Genomic DNA, 19,359 nt, shown 5'->3' with positions numbered 1-19,359 from the left:
TTTTTATTATTATTTTTAAATTTGGGTGGTGGTTTTGGCTTTTTGCAGCTGGTGAGTGTTGATAATTGTTGTGTTAGTTGTAGGGTTTTTATTACATGTTTACAGGTTGTTTTTTTGACTGAGCAGGTAGTTTAAGTATACTATTTTTAAAAATGTATGTTTAACTTTTGCTGTTAGGAAAAACATATAGAAAAGCTATTTTAACATTGTACATATAGCATTAATTTTAATAGTTGTGAAAAACCAACAATGTCATGCACTTGTAACATCACACAATCACAGAGCTGCAGGAAATCGAGCCCAGGGCCAGCAGAGCCACAGGAGCCCAAAGCCCAGGGGCCACCCAGGACAGGCAGCCCTGGCTCTGTGCCCTGACCCCAAATCCTCCCCAGAGCCCCCCAAAAAACCCCAATAAACCCAAATAAACCCCTCCAAAAAACTCTAACAAACCCAAATAAACCCCTCCAAAAAACTCTAACAAACCCAAACAAACCCCTCTAATAAACCAAATAAACCCCACAAAGAACCCTAATAAACCCAAATAAACCCCTCTGATAAACCAAATAAACCCCACAAAGAACCCTAATAAACCCAAATAAACCCCTCCAAAAAACTCCAACAAACCCAAACAAATCCCTCTAATAAACCAAATAAACACCCCCAAAACTCTAATAAACCCAAATAAACCTCCCAGTAAACCAAATAAGCCCCCCAACAAACCCCTGTAATAAACCCCTCAGTTAATCCCCCTAATAAGCCCCCCAATAAACCTCTGAATAAATCCCCCCTAATAAGCCCCCCTAATAAAATCCCCTTAAAAAACCCTCTAATAAACCAAATAACCCCCTAATAAAGCCTCTCACATCACTCTGCCTCTGGATTCTCCCCAGCCCTGGGAATGGCTCCCCCTCACTCCCCAGCTGAGGCCTTGCAGTGATTTTATTTTGGTAAAATCCAGCAAATTCCACCCAAACCCTGCACTGAAGGAAACCTGCAGGTTCAAACCACATCTGACCAAAATCCCTGTGGAGTTCCCAGGGATGGAGCCCAAAGCACCAACCCCAAAGAGCCTCTGCCTTGGAACCAAGCTGCTGAGGGAAAACAGATTGAGAAAAAAATGTGATTTTCAGGTGTTTCCTCAGAGCTGATTTATTCCTGACATAAAACTAAACTTCCCAACGATGTGGACTTTTTCCATGCATTATTCTAGATGGCAGTGTAAATCAACTGAGAATGCAGTCAGTAAAGTTGTTATTGCCAGCTCTAAAACTCCCACACTGTAGAAAAGATCCAAAGAATTATTAATAATTCCTCTATTCATGCGTGCTGTGCTCGAGCAGGCGCTCACAGGGAGGTTTAGAAAGTCAGAATAGGGAATGGTGTGGGGTGAAATAGCCCTGGATTGGGGATGGAGATGAGCCCTGCTCAGATTGCTGTGCACGGGTTTGTGATGCTGGCACTCGGTGTGTGAGGAGTTGGGACAGCCCCAGTGAGCTGGGACAATCCTACAGAGCTGGGACAGCCCCACAGAGCTGGGACAGCCCCAGTGAGCTGGGACAGCCCCACAGAGCTGGGACAATCCTACAGAACAGGGACAGCCCTGCAGAGCTGGGACAGCCCCAGTGAGCTGGGACAATCCCACAGAGCTGGGACAGCCCCACAGAGCTGGGACAATCCCACAGAGCTGGGACAGCCCCACAGAGCTGGGACAGCCCCACAGAGCTGGGACAATCCTACAGAGCTGGGACAGCCCCACAGAGCTGGGACAATCCTACAGAGCTGGGACAGCCCCACAGAGCTGGGACAATCCTACAGAGCTGGGACAGCCCCACAGAGCTGGACAATCCCACAGAGCTGGGACAATCCTACAGAGCTGGGACAGCCCCACAGAGCTGGGACAGCCCCAGTGAGCTGGGACAGCCCTACAGAGCTGGGACAATCCCACAGAGCTGGGACAATCCTACAGAGCTGGGACAGCCCCACAGAGCTGGGACAGCCCCACAGAGCTGGGACAATCCCACAGAGCTGGGACAATCCTACAGAGCTGGGACAGCCCCAGTGAGCTGGGACAGCCCCACAGAGCTGGGACAATCCTACAGAGCTGGGACAGCCCCAGTGAGCTGGGACAGCCCCAGTGAGCTGGGACAGCCCCACAGAGCTGGGACAATCCCACAGAGCTGGGACATCCCCACAGAGCTGGGACAATCCCACAGAGCTGGGACAATCCCACAGAGCTGGGACATCCCCACAGAGCTGGGACAATCCCACAGAGCTGGGACAATCCTACAGAGCTGGGACAGCCCCACAGAGCTGGGACAATCCTACAGAGCTGGGACAGCCCCACAGAGCTGGGACAGCCCCACAGAGCTGGGACAATCCCACAGAGCTGGGACAGCCCCACAGAGCTGGGACAATCCTACAGAGCTGGGACAATCCCACAGAGCTGGGACAGCCCCACAGAGCCTGGACAGCCCCACAGAGCTGGGACAATCCTACAGAGCTGGGACAGCCCCACAGAATCACCCCAAGGAGAACAGGGAGGTTTCCCAGCCCTGAGCACTCAGGGTTGGTTTGGGGAAGGTGAATTCCATCCGCATCCCACCGGGGATGTGCCACGGCTGCTGCACGCCCAGCTCCATCCTGAGCCTGCTGGCATCCAGGATTCCCACCCTGCTGCATTGTCCCCGTGCCCTGGTGGCTCCCTGGTGGCTCCCTGGTGGCTCCTTGGTGGCTCCCTGGTGGCTCCCTGGTTACCATCTCAGCTCCATCTCCTCCTCCTCCTCCTCCTCACCAGCTCTAATCCCCGCAGACTCGCAGCCGAGCGCCGGCAGCCAACAGGAGTTGCTTTGTCTGTGCTGACTTGGGTAAGCAAAAATATTCTTTCCTTACTCTGTTGTTCTTTCCTTTTGCTGTTGCTGCTCTGGCAGTGGAGCAGGTGGGATCCCTGCTCAGCTGCTTGGCTTTAAAATGGGTTTTATCTGGTAACAGGGAAATATCAGAGCAGCTCTCCTCTGTAGTATCCTCAGCACTCGTGTTGTGTTCAGCAGTTTCATAGAAAGCTGCCTCTGACATTTTACATCCAAGGTGTTTTAGGGAATCTGGGGTGTTTATAATGAAAATGGAGATTTTGGAAGTGCTCCCCAAGTTGCCTGGGAATGGATGGTGTGGAGGGGGGAACACGGGGTTTGACGTGGGTTTGTTTTTAATGGCGAGCCCCTGGTTTCAATTTCTTGTTCTTTTGTCCGTGAACACGGAGGCTGCCCTGGCACTTCATTCATTCATTCATTCACATGCAGATTTGCTTGCTTTGCTGTATTTTTTTTTTTAAGCGAAGCTCTTTGAATTTGTATTCTCCTTTTTTCCTATAAACTTCTAATTCCAAAAGCAAAAAGCTGCATGTCTGCTCCCCCTGCACATGGAAGTTTGTCACGAGACCATTAATCATGACTTACAATCATTTTCTAATGCAGAGCATCCATTCAGGAGCAGGGTCTGCCTGCAGATGGATTTGCTGCTGTGGGATGTGGGAGCAGAACAAATTTCCTCAGGAAAGATTTAAGCAAGGTCATAACAACATCCCCTGCACTCTGAGCAGTGCTGTGCTGGCTCAGACAGAGCAGAGCACTTTGTTGGCTCAGGCTGTGGGAGAGCCCAGGGGTCAGACATTCATATCAGACTTGTTTATTATCTCCTACCTTGTTTATTATCTTCAGTGTCTGACACAAACCCAGCCCTGCGTGCTGCTGTGTTTGTTAGGAGGGGAAGGGGAAGCTGCACGGATTAAAGCTGTTGTGCACTTCATCCTCAGCTCCAGAGCTGCTCACCTGCATTAGTTAATGAGCTTTAATCTCCTTACACAACCACAGCTCAAGGTGTGCTTGCACTGCCAGAGGTGAGCGGGCAAAGGGCACCACAGCCCTTGTTGGGATCAGGGCAAAATAATGGGAATTTCCAGTGCCATGGGAGCCCTGGCTCTGTCCAGGTACACCTGGGAGCTCTGGCTCTGTCCAGGCACTCCTGGGAGCCCTGGGTGTGCATGGCTGGGTCTGTCCAGGCACCTCTGGGAGCTCTGGGTCTGTCCAGGTATGGGAACCCTGGGTGTGCATGGCTGGTCTGTCCAGGTTTGGGAGCCCTGGGTGTGCATGGCTGGGTCTGTCCAGGCACTCCTGGGAGCCCTGGGTGTGCATGGCTGGGTCTGTCCAGGCACCTCTGGGAACTCTGGGTCTGTCCAGGCACTCCTGGGAGCTCTGGGTGTGCATGGCTGGGTCTGTCCAGCTATGGGAGCTCTGGGTGTGCATGGCTGGGTCTGTCCAGGCACTCCTGGGAGCTCTGGGTGTGCATGGCTGGGTCTGTCCAGGCACTCCTGGGAGCCCTGGGTCTGTCCAGGCACACCTGAGAGCTCTGGGTCTGTCCCCAGGCACACCTGAGAGCTCTGGGTCTGTCCCCAGGCACTCCTGGGAGCTCTGGGTGTGCATTCCCTGTGGCTGGGTCTGTCCCCAGGCACCCCTGGGAGCCCTGGGTGTGCATGGCTGGGTCTGTCCAGGCACTCCTGGGAGCTCTGGGTCTGTCCCCAGGCACTCCTGGGCAGAGCCAGGCTGGAGCTGCCAGGGCAAGGAGGGCACAGCAGGGCTGGCAGGGTGAGATGGGCACAGGGCAGGAAAAGCTGCCAGCCCAGCACGAGGGGCTTGCCCAGCTCTGCCCTGTTCTCACCCTGTGGGAGCCTCTCCAGCTGAGAGAGCCCATCCAGAAACCCAGGGCTGGGCACAGCAGAGGGAAAGGTGAGGGCACTGAAGGGCACTGAAGGGCACTGAAGGGCACAGGTGCTGCCCCTGGGTCCCTGGCAGTGCCCAAGGCCAGGGTTTGGAGCACCTGGGGCGGTGGGAAGTGTCCTGGGAGGTGTCCCAGGGGTGGCACTGGAGGGGCTGTGAGGTCCCTTCCCACCCAAACCATCCTGGGATTTTGGGATTTGTTCCACCAGAGCTTGAGTGAATAACAAAATACAAACAACAAATACATCACAGACTGCATTGTGCCCAAGTGCTGTGAAGTGCAACAGGTGATTTAAACAGAGTGAGATAAAGATGAGCTCCCAGAGACTCAGGGAATTCACATTCTCCTGATCCCATAATCGTGGCTGGACCCAGAGGCCACTGTGTCCTGCACCAAAGCCCTTGGAAACTCTTCCCAAAGACACAAACTCCTGGGAAGGATGAGATGCAGCAGGAGCAGAGTGGGACAGTGTCCATCACCTGTCACACACACACACACAGCACTGGGGCTGGGGGGGACCTTAGATCATCCCACCCCCTGCCATATGCAGCTTTACGTCTCAGGAACTCAAACACTGCATTGTTTTGCTCTCAGAATAGCAGCATTTACTCCCCTTCCTCGCAGAGAGGCAGGGCAGGCAGGAAATGACTTGCTGCTGATGGCACAGGGAATCTGAGACAGCAGGAAATCAAATCCACGTGCAGGGAGCGAGGGCTGCTCGTGCAGCGTGTCCCCAGCACCAGAGTGACAGCAGAGCAACTCTGACACCAGCAGATGATTCACAGGAGAGCCAAGAAAACGGCACCACCTTCCCTTGGGAGCAAAATTCGCCCTAAAATAAGGAACTTGTTGAATTCACAAGGAGTTAAACATCAAAATACCCCAGGAATGGAGCTGAAATGAGTCAGGATTGGGAAAATTCAACCCTTGGGCTTGAATGGGCCAAATTCTCAGAACTGAGTGTGCATGTCCCCCCTGTCCCCAGTGCAGGAGGGTTTCTGTGCCCTGTCCCCTCTGTCCCACGGGGCTCATCCCAACCAGGACGTGCTTCAGCACAGGAGCCCAAAATGCCACTTGTCCCCAGGGCCAGGCTGACCTACTTGGGTTTTTTTCCTCTTTTTCCATCTCCTATTCTCTGTCTGACAGCAGCTGGGAGGGGAATGGAGAGTTCCTCCCTGTGCTCCCTGTCAGCACCACCCTGCAGCCCAGCTCTGGGCTTTATTTAGAGTGAGAAAACTCACCTGCCATCACCAGCAAATGTCTGCCAGCAAATCCCCTTTCTGTGCTACTCCACATCTCTAGATTTGGGATGGGCAGAGGACTGCAAGGAAAACATTATTTAGGGACTTAAAATAATTGGCAGAAAGGTTTCTGCTGACTGATCAGAGTTTTTGGGAAGGGATTTTCACCTTCCCTGCTTCCAAACAGCAAGATGAGGCTGGGTTCTAGAAGGAACTGCATTTCTGTGAGTTACACAGGCATCAGAAACAGGAGGTAAATAAAGATCAAGTTCAGGAGGCCTTTGGTGATTTTATGGACTGCAGCCTTCAACTGTTTACAATGAAGTCAATTCTGGTTTCAATAATGTTAAATTAACCTTTAAAAATTGTGTCAAGGAGCTGAAAACCCTGCAAATGTGCTAATTAAGGAGATAAAGTAGGTTCAGGAGGAATCCAATATCTCAGCTGTCTCATGAAAAAAGACCTTTCAGCTTTTTCTCTACTTTAATACTTCTGCCTTTTCCAAAGGGATAAAAAACATCCATGAAGGTTTTTGCTTTGTCTCCTGAAGGTTCAGCTGTGTCTCACAGCCTTTGGCTCTGTTGTTGCTCTGGGGAGGGGGATGTTCCCCATGTCCAGGGGTGATCCCACTCCCAGGGATGCTCCCCTGCTGCCCAGGGTCACTTTTAGATCACGTTTTCCTTGGCTCCAGGTTCCTCCCTCACCTTCCAGTGTCCCTCCAGCCCTCAGAGCCGATCTCATTACGAGTGCTAAGAGGTTTGTGGAGCATTTTGCACCTGCCAGACCTTGGCCAGCTCTGATTCTGATGGAGCTGGGGAGTCCTGCAGACACAGACCCCAGCAGTGACCTGTGCTCCTGCTCCTCACAGCACGCCCTGCTTCCACTCTGGAGGAGATGGGGCGCAAGGAGGAGGATGGCAGCGGCTCCTGGAAGAAGCAGACCAGCAACATCCGCAAAACCTTCATCTTCATGGAGGCCCTGGGGTCGTGAGTACAGCTCTGTCCCTGCCAGGGGCACCCCCAGCCCTGCCCCAGCCCCCCTGGCCCTGTCCCCTGTCCCAGGGACCCTTCCCAGCTCCCCCAGTGCCCCCTGCCCTCCCTGCAGCCCCTCTGACCCTGCACCAGGAGGGTTTTGCCCCTCTCCCCTTTGCTGCAAGGTCAGAGGGATTACAAGAACAACTCGTGTATTTAGCTCAGGAGCCCTGACTCAGTTGGGGGAGAAACAACAACGAGGATGTTTGGAGTTGTAGGATCCTTCCCTGTGCCTTAACAGCTTAATTTGCCTATTCATGGGGATGAGACAACAAAACATCCCCAAGGTGCTGGGGAGGAATTGGATTACCTCCACCAGCAAGTTCTGTCATGGACACATTTTCTGTGACTTCTGAGCCCACCAAAGCTCCCAGAGAAGCAGCTACTCCAAATTCCGTGCCTTGTCAGCCTCAGGGATTAAGGGAATTATCCAGCAGCTTTCACTAAAGGAATGAGGTTAGAAAAAGCTTTAGTCTCTCCTAGCCCACTTGTTGATTCATCATTTTTAATAAGGGGCATAATTATTATAAACAGTTTGGGACAGAGATGTAGAACAGATGCCCCAGCAGCTGATTTGTAGGTTGTTCATTTCCTTTTGCTTTAACAGGAAAATTTAACATTAGAAATTGGGATTTTTTTTTCCCCACATGCATCACTCCAGCTCCCTGAAGAACTGAAAGGAAATCTGGGAGTTTAAACCACCCCAGAGCTGTTATCAGTGTCCCCCAGGGTCCCCAGCCCTGCCCTTCCTTGCCTGCCCCCAGCTCCCTGCAGGGCTCTGCAGACTCAGAGCCAGCCCCATCCCATGGCCCCGCTAAGGAGCTGCTGGATTGGTGAGGATTAGCGAGGACTGGCCTGGCCCAGTGTCACTGTCACCGCCCCAGCCTCGTGCCCAGCTCCCCAGGACAGAGCTGTAACAGGATTGGGGTTTTTGCAGGTTATAAATAAATACCTGCTGCTGCTGCTCACTGTCACTCTGTCACCGAGGGGACGCAGGAGCTGCAGGCAGGAGAACAACCAGAGGCTGAATGCAAAGATTAACTGAGGTTCTCCTGCTGGTTTGCAGAATGTTGGGTGACACCAGCCCAAAGTGCAGCTCCTGGTGGACTGTGCAGAATTAACATTTTGTCTATACAAAAAAAAAAGTGGGGTTTTATTTACATTGCACAACCTTGCCTGGACACCCTAATTCTGGGGCTGCTCCAGTACAGCTCCAGCTTTACAATCAGCATCCACCACACAGATTTCCTGGGCTGTTTCCCCTCTCTGTCAGTCCCTCCCTGTGCCCAAAGCAGCCCCCACCGAAATGCAGCCTCTCCCCTCTCTGCAGAGGAGCCTTCTCAGAAGTTTTCCTGGTGAAGCAGAAAAGCACTGGCAAGCTCTTTGCTCTGAAATGCATCAAGAAGTCTCCTCTCAACAGGGACAGCAGCTTGGAGAACGAAATAGCAGTGCTGAAAAAGTGAGTGTGACAGCCCAGGAGCATTGCTGATGTGCTGGGTACTTTAAATAAAGGGTTTGGTTCCCCACTGACGGTGCCTGGTGCTCCAGAGGGAATGGGATGGGCATCAGTGATGCTCTGCATGCAGCCCCAGAACCCCCAGGGAACTTCCCCTGCAGATTAAAGTAGGATCACTGCTGGGTTCTCCACCTCAGAAGCCCCCTCTGTCCATGCCAGGATCTGTGTCTGACCCACGTCTCCCTTTGCAGAATAAAGCACGAAAACATCGTGACTTTAGAAGATATTTATGAGAGCACGACCCACTTCTACCTGGTCATGCAGCTGTGAGTAGCAGAGCCCTTTCCTGGGGAAATTCCCACAGAAGGACGGGGCAGGAGCAGGGGGATGTGTGGGATTCCAGCACAGCCCCCCTGAGCCCCTCCAACACCCCCAGTGCCGAGGCTGGACCCGACCCCAACGCTCCTTGGGGCACTGGGCCCGTCCCCATTCCAGCAGCAACCTCCTGAACCATGGCTTGGATCGATTCATGCAAATGAATTCCTCACAGTTTAGCAGGGCAGAGACAGAAGCATTTCTAATTAAAGCTGTGCCACGCAGGGTTTCTAGAAATGGAATGGGCGCGGTGTCAGCAGCAGGGGAAGAGCTCTGAGCGCTGCTCTGCTGCTGAACTGCAAATTCAGTAAAGAACAAAACCCTTGTGAAGAGCATCACCACCTGTGGAGAGGAGCCTGAGGCAGGGCTGGCTACCTTGTTTGTATCACAATTTCTCCCAAAAATCCTCTCTGGCAGCCTGGAATTGCCCCCAGGAGCACCCACCAGCCTCAGCCCCCCAAAAACCACAGTAAAGGAGCAGAATCACAGCTGACCTGACATAAAAACAATGCTCAGGTTTTTCCCAGTCCTTTTTTAAGCCTTCTCCACAGGGTGTCTGGGGGAGAGCTGTTTGACAGGATCCTGGAGCGGGGTGTGTACACGGAGAAGGACGCCAGCCTGGTGATCCACCAGGTGCTGACAGCCGTGAAATACCTGCACGAGAACGGCATCGTGCACCGCGACCTCAAGGTGAGCCCTGCCCAAAGCCTGCTCCTCTTTGCCATTCCCCACCCCAAATTTCACCCTCTGACCACCCCCTCCTTGTGTTCCCAGCCTGAGAACCTCCTGTACCTCACCCCCGAGGAGAACTCCAAAATCATGATCACGGATTTCGGCTTGTCGAAAATGGAGCAGAACGGGATCATGTCCACAGCCTGTGGGACTCCAGGATATGTGGGTGAGCCAAGCGTGGGCTTGGCTGGTGGGAACATCCAGGACATTGCCTGGGAAAAAGGGCTGGGAACATCCAGGACATTGCCTGGGAGAAGGGAAATGAATACATCAATATGTTAATAACAACCTCACAGATGCACTGCACAGACCCTAGAAACGAGTGCAGGGACTGAAAAATCTCAATATTTTAATAATGCAAAGAAAAGGGTAATTTTGAGGGCAATATATTTATTGAAAAAAATTATTAACCTTATTTTAATGCAATGGGATTTTGTTTAATTCCCACCAGGCTGCATTGGTTAAACCCCAGCATGCAGGCAGAGATTGTCTGTGGTTCTTTCTATATAGTGGCATAAAAACCACACCAAAACCACAATTCAGCTGGGAGATGGGGCTGAAACTCCTGCTTTCCCAGTGCTGGCTAACTCGGTGTTGCTCAGAACTGCCCTTTGGTTTTGCTGTGCTGCAGCCCCCGAAGTGCTGGCCCAGAAGCCGTACAGCAAAGCCGTGGACTGCTGGTCCATCGGGGTCATCACCTACATCCTGTGAGTAGCAGCATCGCCCCCGTGCTCCCCCAAATCCCCTGGTTCTGGTGAGGGGGCGATGCCAGAGCTCCCCTTTTCCTGCAGAGCACTGAATTCCTCCCAAACACAGGAACTGCAGGGATGTGGGAAGGAATCAAGTGCAGGAGATGAAAGGAATCTCATTTGCTCTGTTCTGTGCCTCATCCTATGCTTTGTTTTTCACCACTTCCCTACAAATACCATCCCATCTTCCCGGGGACTTTTTGTTTCCTTTCCTCCCACACTGCTCAGCTCGGTACCAGCTGTGGCTTTGTCCTCTCGCTGCTGCAGAGAAGTTTTTAACTCTTTTGAGGGACAGCAGGGTGGGCAGGGCTGCTCCTCTCTCTCCTGTCACCCCTCACTGGTGTCCCCTCCGTGGGCTGCAGGGGAGCCTGTCCCCACTTTGTGGTGGCACTGAAGGGCCCCTGGCTCTGTGCTCTGTTCCAGGCTCTGTGGGTACCCCCCTTTCTATGAGGAGACTGAATCCAAACTCTTTGAAAAGATTAAGGAAGGATACTACGAGTTCGAGTCTCCCTTCTGGGACGACATCTCTGAGTCGGGTAAAGCTCTGGGGCTGGGGGTTCCCACCCCTCCTGCAGGCTCTGATCCCAAACCCCAAACCCTGAACTGCCTGTGCTGATCCCAAACCCCAAACCCTGAGCTCCCTGTGCTGATCCCAAATCCCCAAACCCTGAACACCCTGTGCTGATCCCAAACCCCAAATCCCCAAACCCTGAACTCCCTGTGCTACCCCCAAACCCATCCCTGAACACCCTGTGCTGATCCCAAAGCCCTGAAACACCCTGTGCTGATCCCAAAGCCCTGAACACCCTGTGCTGATCTCAAACCCCCAAACCCCCAAACCCTGAACTCCCTGTACTGATCCCAAACCCCCAAACCCTGAACTCCCTGTGCCAATCCCAAACCCCAAACCCATCCCTGAACACCCTGTGCTGATCCCAAACCCTGAACACCCTGTGCTGATCCCAAACCCCCCTGAACACCCTGTGCTGATCCCAAACCCTGAACACCCTGTGCTGATCCCAAACCCTGAACACCCTGTGCTGATCCCAAAGCCCTGAACACCCTGTGCTGATCCCAAACCCTGAACTCCCTGTGCTGATCCCAAACCCTGAACACCCTGTGCTGATCCCAAAGCCCTGAACACCCTGTGCTGATCCCAAACCCTGAACACCCTGTGCTGATCCCAAAGCCCTGAACACCCTGTGCTGATCCCAAACCCTGAACTCCCTGTGCTGATCCCAAACCCTGAACACCCTGTGCTGATCCCAAAGCCCTGAACACCCTGTGCTGATCCCAAACCCCTGAACACCCTGTGCTGATCCCAAACCCCTGAACACCCTGTGCTGATCCCAAATCCCCAAATCCCTAAACCCTGAACACCCTGTGCTGCCCCAGCAGGGATGGGGAGGGCTGCAGCTCTGTCCTGAGTGAGTCCCTGGGAGCTGGGAAGGGTGGCAATGCTCCGAGGCTCCATCTGGGGGGTGATGCCAAATCAAAGCTGCCCTGGCAGGGAAGGGGATGCTTGGAGCAGCATCCTCACTGAGGCCATGGTTAATGTAAACCTGATTTTCACAAATGAGCTCTGAGGGAGCTCAGATTTCCCTTGGAAGTGGCCAAGGCCAGGCTGGACAGGGTTTGTAGCTGCCTGGGGCAGTGTGAGGTGTCCCTGCCATGACAGGGATGGCACTGGATCAGCTTTACGACTCCTTCCAACCCAAACCACTCTGTGACTCTGTAAGAAGGGAAACTCCGGGGGTTTTTTTTTTCCTTTTTTATTTCCTCTGTCCTTCAGCCAGCACTTCAGCAGCCCAAGCTGCTCGTGGAGCTCCCCCGTGCACAGCTCACTGCAGGCAGCATCCTCACAGCTTATTTCAACATCAATCTCTTACACAAACAAACAGAGCTAGCAGGGGGTGTGCTGGGGTTTAATAACAAACATCACCATCCTCCTGCAAGAAAAACAAGGGGAGAAAAGGGGAGAGATGTAAGAGCTCTGCAGGGCAACTTCCAGATCTGCTCAGTTTGCCCTTCATGCTTTTTAGAGTTATTTTTTAGGCAAATAATTCAACTCCAATTCACACAAGCTAAGAGTGAAGGTTGTAACATCTAGAGTTGATATTTTTTTCCACCTGGAGCCTGTCACTATAAGAATATTCCCTTACTGGAGTAATCACAGAATTATTAAGGTTGGGAAAGATCTCCAGGATCAAGTCCAGCCTTTGACTGAATCCCACCAAACCACATCACCAGATGCCACCCACTCATTTCTGAGCACTTCAGGGATGGGGACTCCCCCACTGCCCTGGCAGCCCCTTCCAGCCCCTTCCACTCCTTCAGTGAAGGGATTTCTCCCAAAATCCCCCAATATCCCCCCTGAACCTCCCCTGGTGCAGAGAACAAACCCCTCCTGCTCAGGGCTGAGCTCTGCACTTTTCCCCTGTTGTGGGGATCAGCTCTGGCAGGAAAGCCAAGCTAACCTTCTCTCTGCTTAGCTAACCTTCTCTCTGCTTTTCCCCCTTTCCCAAAAGCCAAGGACTTCATCCGACATCTGCTGGAGAAGAACCCGAGCGCCAGGTTCACGTGTGAGGAGGCTCTGCGGCACCCCTGGTGAGGGCAGGGGGACACGGGGACCCTGCAGCCCCAGGACAGCTCTGTGTGCTCCGGGGAGCAGGGACAGGAGGGAGCAGGGACAGGAGTGACCAGGGACAGGAATGACCAGGGACAGGAGGGAGCAGGGACAGGAGGGACCCCAAAACAGGAGTGATCCAGGGACAGGAGTGACCCCAGGATCAGGAGTGTCCAGGGACAGGAGTGTCCAGGGACAGAAGGGTCCAGGGACAGGAGTGACCCCAAAACAGGAGTGACCCAGGATCAGGAGTGACCCCAGGATCAGGAGTGACCCCAGGGACAGGAGTGTCCAGGGACAGGAACGACCCAGGGACAGGAGTGTCCAGGGACAGGAGTGACCCCAGGATCAGGAGTGACCCCAGGGACAGGAGTGTCCAGGGACAGGAACGACCCAGGGACAGGAGTGTCCAGGGACAGGAGTGACCCCAGGATCAGGAGTGACCCCAGGGACAGGAATGACCCAGGGACAGGAATGACCCCAGAACAGGAGTGACCAGGGACAGGAGTGTCCAGGGACAGGAGTGACCCCAGAATAGGAGTGACCAGGGACAGGAGTGACCAGGGACAGGAGTGACCCAGGGACAGGAGTGACCCCAGAACAGGAGTGACCCCAGAACAGGAGTGTCCCAAGGACAGGATTATCCCCACGATCAGGAGTGACCCAGAACAGGAGTGTCTCCAGGAACAAGAACATCTCCAGGATCAGGAGTGACTCCAGGAACAGGATTGTCCCCAGGATCAGGATTATCCCCAGAACAGGATTATCCCCAGATCAGGATTGTCCCCACGATCAGGATTGTCCCCAGAACAGGATTGTCCCCACAGTCAGGAGTGTCCCCAGATCAGGAGTGCCCCTACAATGAGGAGTGTCCCCACAGTCAGGAGTGTCCCCATGATCAGGATTGTCCCCAGAACACAATTATCCCCAGAACAGGAGTGTCCCCAGATCAGGAGTGTCCCCACAGTCAGGATTGTCCCTACAATCAGGAGTGTCCCCAGATCAGGATTGTCCCCAGAACACAATTATCCCCACAATCAGGAGTGTTCCCAGATCAGGATTATCCCCAGAACAGGATTGTCCCCAGATCAGGAGTGTCCCCAGAACAGGACTGTCACCACGATCAGGATTGTCCCCAGAAGAGGAGTGTCCCCAGAACAGGAGTGTCTCCAGAATAGAGTGTCCCTACAATCAGGAGTGTCCCCAGATCAGGATTGTCCCCAGAACACAATTATCCCCACAATCAGGAGTGTTCCCAGATCAGGATTGTCCCCAGAACAGGAGTGTCCCTACAATAAGGAGTGTCCCCATGATCAGGAGTGTCCCTACAGTCAGGAGTGTCCCCAGATCAGGAGTGTCCCTACAGTCAGGAGTGTCCCCAGATCAGGATTGTCCCTACAATCAGGAGTGTCCCCAGATCAGGATTGTCCCCAGAAGAGGAGTGTCCCTACAATAAGGAGTGTCCCCAGATCAGGAGTGTCCCCAGATCAGGAGTGTTCCCAGATCAGGATTGTCCCCAGAACAGGAGTGTCCCTACAATAAGGAGTGTCCCCATGATCAGGAGTGTCCCCACAATCAGGAGTGTTCCCAGATCAGGATTGTCCCCAGAACAGGAGTGTCCCTAGATCAGGAGTGTCCCTATAATCAGGAGTGTCCCCAGAACAGGAGTGTCCCCAGAACAGAACTGTCCCCATGATCAGCAGTGTCCCCACGATCAGGATTGTCCCCAGAACAGGACTGTACCCAGAAGAGGAGTGTCCCCAGATCAGGATTGTCCCCAGAAGAGGAGTGTCCCCAGATCAGGAGTGTCCCCATGATCAGGAGTGTCCCTACAGTCAGGATTGTCCCCAGATCAGGATTGTCCCTACAATCAGGAGCGTCCCCAGATCAGGATTGTCCCCAGATCAGGAGTGTCCCTACAATCAGGATTGTCCCCAGAACAGGAGTGTCCCCAGATCAGGATTGTCCCTACAATCAGGATTGTCCCCAGATAAGGATTGTCCCCAGAACAGGAGTGTCCCCATCCCCTCATTAACGTCATCGCCTCCCCCTCACTCCTGGCCTGCCTCCTCCTTGTGTGCAAAGAAAGCAAACCATGAATAATTAAAGATGCAATTTGTGCATATTTGCCTCCACAAACAGAGGCAGAGGAGAAATCCCACCCTGAGCTTTCCCAGGCTTTGAAGTGTGTGTTTGTGTTACATTTTGTTGCTGTTTTTCCTTTGGGTTTAATTATTGCTGATTGAACGTACAAAGCAGTTCGGTGCTTGCAGAATGTGGAATGCCTTACAAACGCCATCTGCCTACGAGCCCATTTTCTTCCCTTCCATCTGCAGGATTAATGGAAATACAGCCCTTCACCGTGACATCTACCCATCTGTCAGTGCTCAGATCCAGAAAAACTTTGCAAAGAGCAAGTGGAGGGTAAGTGGCTGCTGCTGGGAGCCCATAGCCATTTCACCAGCGAGCACCAGTTGCTGTCAGCCGGCGCTGAGCAGGCTCCAGCTGGGTGGGGAAGCGCCCAAGAGCTGGGATCCTCCAAGGCTGGGTCCTCCAAGGCTGGAATTGCCTGCACTGATGGTCACGGGCTGTTTGGAGCAATATTCCTGCTGCAGAGTGAGCTGGGACATTCCCCACAGGCATCCCCAGGAGGGCAGGGGGGCACTCCCAGATGTGCCCTGGGCTGGAAGAGCTGTGAGCTCCAGAAACAGCAGCAGCAGCTTGTGGAAAATGTGATTTGTGGCAGGAATGTGTCACAGTCAGTGGTGTCACCTGGGAGGGGACAGGAGGGGACAGTGCCCATCCCCAAATGCTGGCAGAGCTGTGCCTGGTTTCACCTGGGGAGGGGACAGGAGGGGACAGTGCCCATCCCAAACAGACAATGGTGGCAGAGCTGTGCCTGGTGTCACCTGGGAGGGGACAGGAGGGGACAGTGCCCATCCCAAACAGACAATGGTGGCAGAGCTGTGCCTGGTGTCACCTGGGAGGGGACAGGAGGGGACAGTGCCCATCCCAAACAGACAATGGTGGCAGAGCTGTGCCTGGTGTCACTGGGGAGGGGACAGGAGGGGACAGTGCCCATCCCAGTCAGTGGTGGCAGAGCTGTGCTGGTGTCACCTGGGAGGGGACAGGAGGGGACAATGCCCATCCCAGTCAGTGGTGACAGAGCTGTGCCTGCTGTCACTGGGGAGGGGACAGGAGGGGACAGTGTCCATCCCAAACAGAGGTGGCAGAGCTGTGCCTGGTGTCACCTGGGGGGGACAGGAGGGGACAGTGCCCATCCCAGTCAGTGGTGGCAGAGCTGTGCCTGGTGTCACTGGGGAGGGGACAGGAGGGGACAGTGTCCTGGCAGCAGCACCTCACCAGGGCTTTGTCTCCTTCCCCAGCAAGCCTTCAACGCCGCGGCCGTCGTGCACCACATGAAGAAGCTGCACATGAGCGGCCACGGGGCAGCCGAGGGCTCTGTCCCTGTCCCTGTCCCTGTCCCTGTCCCTGTCCCTGTCCCTGAGCCCTCAGAGCCCCCCAGGGCCAGCAGCCCCACGGGGACCCCCCTGCCAGCAGCGCCAGGCGATGACAAGGACACAGCACAGGGGCACCCAAACCCACCCAGACCCACTCAGGACCTGGGAACAGGGGAGGAAAATCTACCAAACCCCCCAGAGGAGGGACCCCTGTCCAGGGAGAGCAGCCTGGACACCCACAGCCCCCCAAAGGAGGGACCCCTGCCCAGGGACAGCAGCCTGGCACTGTCAGACACCCACAGCCCCCCAAAGGAGGGACCCCTGCCCAGGGACAGCAGCCTGGACCCCCACAGCCCCCCAGAGGAGGGACCCCTGCCCAGGGAGAGCAGCCTGGCCCTGTCAGACCCCCATAGCCCCCCAAAGGAGGGACCCCTGTCCAGGGACAGCAGCCTGGCCCTCCTGGACACCCACAGCCCCTCAAAGGAGGGACCCCTGCCCAAGGACAGCAGCCTGGACACCCACAACCCCCCAAAGGAGGGACCCCTGCCCAAGGACAGCAGCCTGGCACTGCCAGACCCCCACAGCCCCCCAGGGGAGGGACCCCTGCCCAAGGACAGCAGCCTGGCACTGCCAGACCCCCACAGCCCCCCGGGCAGGAGCTCCTGTGGCTGCAGCCCCTCCTGTGTGGGCCATGAGAAGACAAAGGCGTCCTCCTGCTCCGAGACAGTGCTGCTCAAAAAGTCTTCGAGATCCCAGTAGGTATCCAGGTGATTCCCAGTGATTTCCAGTGAATTGTGTGGGAATGGCCGTCCCTGGCACTGGCACTGGCACGGGAGCTGTGCCAGGGGGAGGGAAGGGCAGGGATGAGCCCCTGCTTTGTTTGTGCCCAGCCCAGGCTCTGCTGGGTGTCCCAGGATGGGGGCACAGCTCCCCAGGGACTGCAGCACTCTGGTTTTCCAGAACAGTGAGCAGTGCTGGTGCTGAGTGCCCAGACCCTGCACCCAGCCCTGCTCTGCTCTCACAGCTGATCTCCTGTGCACTGACACCACAGTGCCCCTACAGAACAATCCTAAATGAGTGCTATCTATTTTTTTCCTCTTCTTTCCATTCCCTTTCGCCCATTCCCAAGCAGTCACTTCAAGTCAGAGGTTCTTGTTCCAGTGAAAACCAGCAAACACTCGTCTCACTGTGGCACTGGGCAAACTGGAGTTTGTTTGATCATGTGATGGAGGCAGCCTGGTGGTCAGAGGTGAGTGCCCTTCAATTTGATCATCAACTGCTCTTAATTAATCCAATTAGGGCAGGCAAAAGGGAAAGGCACAAATAGCACAGTGACTGTACACGAAATAAATGAACCCAGGTTTTCTGCAAGAGAAAAACCCTTTCCCCAAACCACCTCTCCAGCTCTCAGCTTCCATCAGGACTCAGAATCCAACTTCCACAGCACCACGAGCTCGCCCAGGCACGTGAGAGAGGAAGCCAAGCATGGGTTTGTCACACCAAACTCTCCAATGGTTTCAGGCTATTCACTGGGAACACACTGATGTAGATGTGTCCCTCAGGTGGGACTGAGCTGCTCAGCCAGGACCCAGCTGAGGCTCTGAGCAAAGGGCTGGCAGAGCTGCAGCTCCAGGGCTCAGCACATCCCTTCCCCAGGTTTGGGCTCAGCACATCCCTTCCCCAGGTTTGGCCCAGGCAGGCTTGAATGCCTTTGTGAGCAGAGCCCAGAGATGCTCCTTTTGTACAGCAGAGTGAGATGATGCAGGTTTGATGCTGTCAGCCTTGGCAGCACTTTGTGTGTGAGCAGTGAGGAGCTCTGCTGTTAGATCCTGCTCTGAGCAGTGTCCCCAAGGTGAGCTCCTGCTGGCAGTGCTCTCCTCAAAGGCCACACCAAGTGAGCTCCCTGCTCTCAGGTGCTGTGCCAGTCTCTGCTGCTGGGGCTGTTTGACAGGATTTCCAAAGCACTGACAGCAGAGACCAACGCAGCCAGAGCAGACCCCAAAGAGCCATTCCAGCAATCAGTGCTTTGTGAGAGGGACCCGAGTGTCCCCAGCCCCACTGCAGCTCAGCAGCAGTTCTGAGGCAGCAGGGCAGTGAAACACAGCCCAGCCCTCACCTGAATTCTCTCTCTTGCAGAACCAGAAGGGCTCTTTTACTCTCCTGCACTTGAGAGCAGACAGCACGGTGTGAGCAGGACTGGAGCTCTGCCCCAGTGACACTGGAGCTCTGGGCACAGCAGGGCCAGCGTCCATCCCTGCAGCGAGCTCGGGGTGTTTCTGGATCCTTCCAGCTGGGAGGAGGCTCCCACACCAGTGTACATTGTCATAGGGCACCACCAGTGCTGCCAGCTTCTGTTTGCTGTACCCTGTTTAGTTGTCAATGCACAAATGCACAACATCAGCCCCACCAGCCAAAGGCAGGCACAGCTTTACTCCCGAGGCAGCTCAGTTGTTTTTACAGCCCTCACCCCAGGCTTTGGCACGCTGGAGTTCAGCTGCAACAGGAGAGAACCTGCTAGAAACATCCCTGTGTCTGACAGTAACACAGCAAGGTCTGAGCTCCCCTTCCAAGGCTGTAATTGCACAATGAACACTTGCTTAATAAAGCTGAGATTTGTTTTCTAAAGTGCCTCTTGGTTATTCATAGAAATCTGATGTGGAAATGGTCTGTTAAGTCCCTCCTAAAGCCTTCCCTGTGCATCCCAGACCTGCTCCCGCTGGTGTTTTGCTGGCAAAATGTTCTGTGGTAAATAAGCAGATTGTGGCAGGAAATCAAACAAGACATCTGACTTCACCTTTGACTGTGAGCCTGTGTTTTTCTAATTTGCATAAATATAGGTATGTTGTACAGAGGGAGATAAAATTCTCCGTTTCTCTGATCTGCTTATTTGAAGGAAGATCTCAGAGGGAAGTACTGAA

General features: G+C 54.1%; 1 protein-coding gene across 2 annotated transcripts; it reads left to right on the top strand.

The window, feature by feature from the left end:
- Positions 1-2,551: 2,551 nt before the first annotated feature.
- On the top strand, positions 2,552-19,066 carry CAMK1G (calcium/calmodulin dependent protein kinase IG). Of its 2 annotated transcripts, none has more exons than XM_033080417.2 (13): positions 2,552-2,864; positions 6,880-6,997; positions 8,373-8,501; positions 8,750-8,824; positions 9,425-9,563; positions 9,648-9,771; positions 10,237-10,312; positions 10,778-10,890; positions 12,883-12,961; positions 15,317-15,404; positions 16,367-17,196; positions 17,571-17,690; positions 18,578-19,066. In XM_033080417.2, the coding sequence occupies exons 2-12, from the start codon at positions 6,906-6,908 to the stop codon at positions 17,665-17,667; spliced, it is 1,842 nt and encodes a 613-aa protein (XP_032936308.1). In that variant the 5' UTR covers positions 2,552-2,864; positions 6,880-6,905; the 3' UTR covers positions 17,668-17,690; positions 18,578-19,066. The 2 variants fall into 2 exon arrangements, with proteins under 2 accessions (XP_032936308.1, XP_032936310.1); XM_033080419.2 differs by having other exon boundaries at positions 2,553-2,864; positions 17,574-17,690.
- The last annotated feature ends 293 nt before the right edge of the window (positions 19,067-19,359 follow it).

The sequence above is a fragment of the Catharus ustulatus genome, chromosome 25 (assembly GCF_009819885.2).
Source record: "Catharus ustulatus isolate bCatUst1 chromosome 25, bCatUst1.pri.v2, whole genome shotgun sequence".
NCBI lineage: Eukaryota > Metazoa > Chordata > Aves > Passeriformes > Turdidae > Catharus > Catharus ustulatus.
Note: the sequence above shows the minus strand (reverse complement) of the source record. Positions and strands in the feature narration are given on the sequence as shown.

Bases quoted from the DNA above. Each gene is read 5' to 3' on its own strand.
- CAMK1G (XM_033080417.2), top strand. From the start codon at position 6,906: ATGGGGCGCAAGGAGGAGGATGGCAGCGGCTCCTGGAAGAAGCAGACC. The intron at 8,502-8,749 runs GTGAGTGTGACA...CTCCCTTTGCAG, and splicing joins GAAATAGCAGTGCTGAAAAA to AATAAAGCACGAAAACATCG. The intron at 12,962-15,316 runs GTGAGGGCAGGG...TTCCATCTGCAG, and splicing joins GAGGCTCTGCGGCACCCCTG to GATTAATGGAAATACAGCCC.